The 2,442-nt window shown below is 49.3% G+C and overlaps 1 protein-coding gene across 1 annotated transcript; it reads left to right on the top strand.

Moving 5' to 3' along the window:
- Positions 1–1,028: 1,028 nt before the first annotated feature.
- On the top strand, positions 1,029–2,382 carry Pmar_PMAR001743 (t24f1.1 protein, putative; the record flags this gene model as incomplete). Its single annotated transcript, XM_002778548.1, has 8 exons — positions 1,029–1,146; positions 1,232–1,266; positions 1,319–1,441; positions 1,702–1,827; positions 1,870–1,934; positions 1,990–2,073; positions 2,120–2,213; positions 2,257–2,382. The coding sequence occupies 8 exons, from the start codon at positions 1,029–1,031 to the stop codon at positions 2,380–2,382; spliced, it is 771 nt and encodes a 256-aa protein (XP_002778594.1).
- Between the last annotated feature and the right edge of the window lie 60 nt (positions 2,383–2,442).

The following is a 2,442-nucleotide window of genomic DNA, read 5'->3' as shown; positions in this document are numbered from 1 at the left end:
TGTACGCAGAAACACATTTCCCTCTTCGCCTTACCACCGGTACGGTTGTTTATGTACTCTACCTCCTTTCTTAGCCCTTGGAATCGCCTTGTATTACAGCAGTCAGGGGACAGCTTCTATCGGAATCTGAAATCCTCCTGAACATGAAATCGCTTCTATCTCGCCATATTCACTGAGACCTTCGATAAACACAAAGGTGAATATGAGCGTAAGAACATTCCTACTGCACCAGTTTGTTGATCACAATGTTGAAGCACCATCGTGAAGCTACTCGTGGTATCCGCCATCGGTGGCAACAACGCTGGGACAACAGGGCTGAAAAGGAATTCAGTGCATTAGATGCGTGGGTGACGATCTCAAATGCCGAGGGAAGGCCCTGAGGCTCCGCTCTTCTAATTTCACGCCTGGTATCCATCCTCGGGTAGAGCTCAAACCACAGACTTCAGCTGGAGAGTATGTGGGTACAACCAATGAATCTTTCGAAATATTGTGGACCACAACGGCAATGCCAGCGCGTACGCCCAATAACGGCTTTTATCTAACAACAGATGATACCTTACCTTCTGAAAACAACGGATATCTCGAAGGCGGACGATGAAAGTTTCAATTTGGTATTAGTCTATTTAGTCTTTCGATTGACCTCGAACTGAGAAGCCAACAAATGGACGGGCGCTGGGAGTCTCAGCGGAAAGTCTCAGCCTGAGACTTTCCATATATCAACGTTGCGTTTTCTTAACGATATAGTATTGTTGATATTAGTATTCGGTGTGAGGATAATCCGCGATCGGACTCCGCCTCCCCGTATACTAGACAATAAGACTACTAATCTGAGACTAGTGGTAAGGCTGAACGTAGACTGATTCGCAATCTCACAAACCCAGCCTTCGCTGAGTGGCGGCTCGGTTCTCCAATCCAACACTATCGAGAGTCGTCAACGCCATATTCTCACGCCTCGCGAATCAGAGTTTTGGGCGCGCGCTTTCTACCACGATTACTTGCCAAGATTCAACAGATAGTTGGTCTCTCTGATGAACAATCTCAGTGCAAGCTCGAGTGGAAAGGAGGAGACTGCGAAGGTCTTGTTGATGGGAAGAGCAGGAGCAGGAAAGACCAGCATGCGGTCCATCATTTTCGCAAATTACCTTGGTACTAGGGGAGCCCTTTCCGGGCCTCCAGCGTTGTCGCTTCCTCGTGATGGTTAGCGACGCCTTATTCTGTCTGTGATTTTCAGCTCGGGAGACCACTAGGTTGCATCCGACAAACCAAGTGATAAGGCGTATCTTCTCTCCGTTGTTCTCTAAGGTCGACTTCGTCTTAGGTGGAGCACAGTCATCTGAGGTTCCTCGGCAATATGACCTTGTCCTTGTGGGACTGCGGAGGACAGGACGTCTTCATGGAGAACTACTTCGAGAGCCAGAAGGACCACATTTTCCGCAATGTAGTAGCGACTCTATGGGGAAATTCTCAATTTCAATCTATCCGATGGTCTCGAGGAAACGCCCTTCGACGTAGAACGAGATGGCCCTCGGTCGCGACTTGTAGTTTGGCGTGACAATGGAGTTTCACCCGTTTTACGTGAAGTGGTGTAATACTCGGTGAAAAACGCGATATTCGCGGTATGCAGTAGTCGTGAAATATATTTTTCACTAGTGTTTTTTATATCACTAGGGTGAAACTCCAATGGTGAAGCTTGCCGAGCAGGTGCGTGTGATGATATATGTTGTTGCTCTCGCTGGTAACGACCAAAGAGATGCCGAACAGCAGAAGGAAATCACCTACTTCAAGAACTCTATGGAGTCTCTGCGGTCCCTATCCAAGAGTGCTCATGTACTGCTCCTGTGAGATCATCCTCGGTTCACAACGGTCCAGGTTTACGTCCTTCTCCACAAGTTCGACCTCGTGCCGGAGAACGAGCGGGAGGCTCGCTTCAAATAGTAGTGGTCGTTCAAATATGAGGATCTTCCGCGACTTGGGTTTTGCTGCCATCAGTTACTCCGAGCTGCTCTCGCCGTATTTCGCTGGTATGACCACTCAGATCTTCCAGACCAGCATCTGGGACGAGACACTCTATCGGTGAGTGTGGCGGTGGAGGGAGTGTTATAATTTGTCTGCTACTTAGAGCTTGGTCGGAGATCGCTCATTCGCTGATACCCAACATGGACGAGCTGCAGAGAGAGCTGGCCAATTTCGCAAGTGCTGTGGAGGCTGACGAGGTCGGCGGAGAGTACGCGATGATGAAGCCTATGGGAGTGCCAGGTGGTCTTGTTTGAGAAGTCTACCTTCCTGGTCATTGCCAATCACACCACGAAGCAGATGGCCGACCCGCATCGGTTCGAGAAGATATCAAATATTGTGAAGCAGTTCAAACTGAGCGTCAAGTGAGCCAGCCTTGGAGTTGTCCCAACGCTGGACGTATCTTGACCTCAGCAAGCACCACGCTGC

Source organism: Perkinsus marinus (genome assembly GCF_000006405.1).
Source record: "Perkinsus marinus ATCC 50983 genomic scaffold scf_1104296948772, whole genome shotgun sequence".
Taxonomy (NCBI): Eukaryota; Perkinsozoa; order Perkinsida; family Perkinsidae; genus Perkinsus; species Perkinsus marinus.
This window is presented reverse-complemented; position numbering and strand designations above follow the sequence as displayed.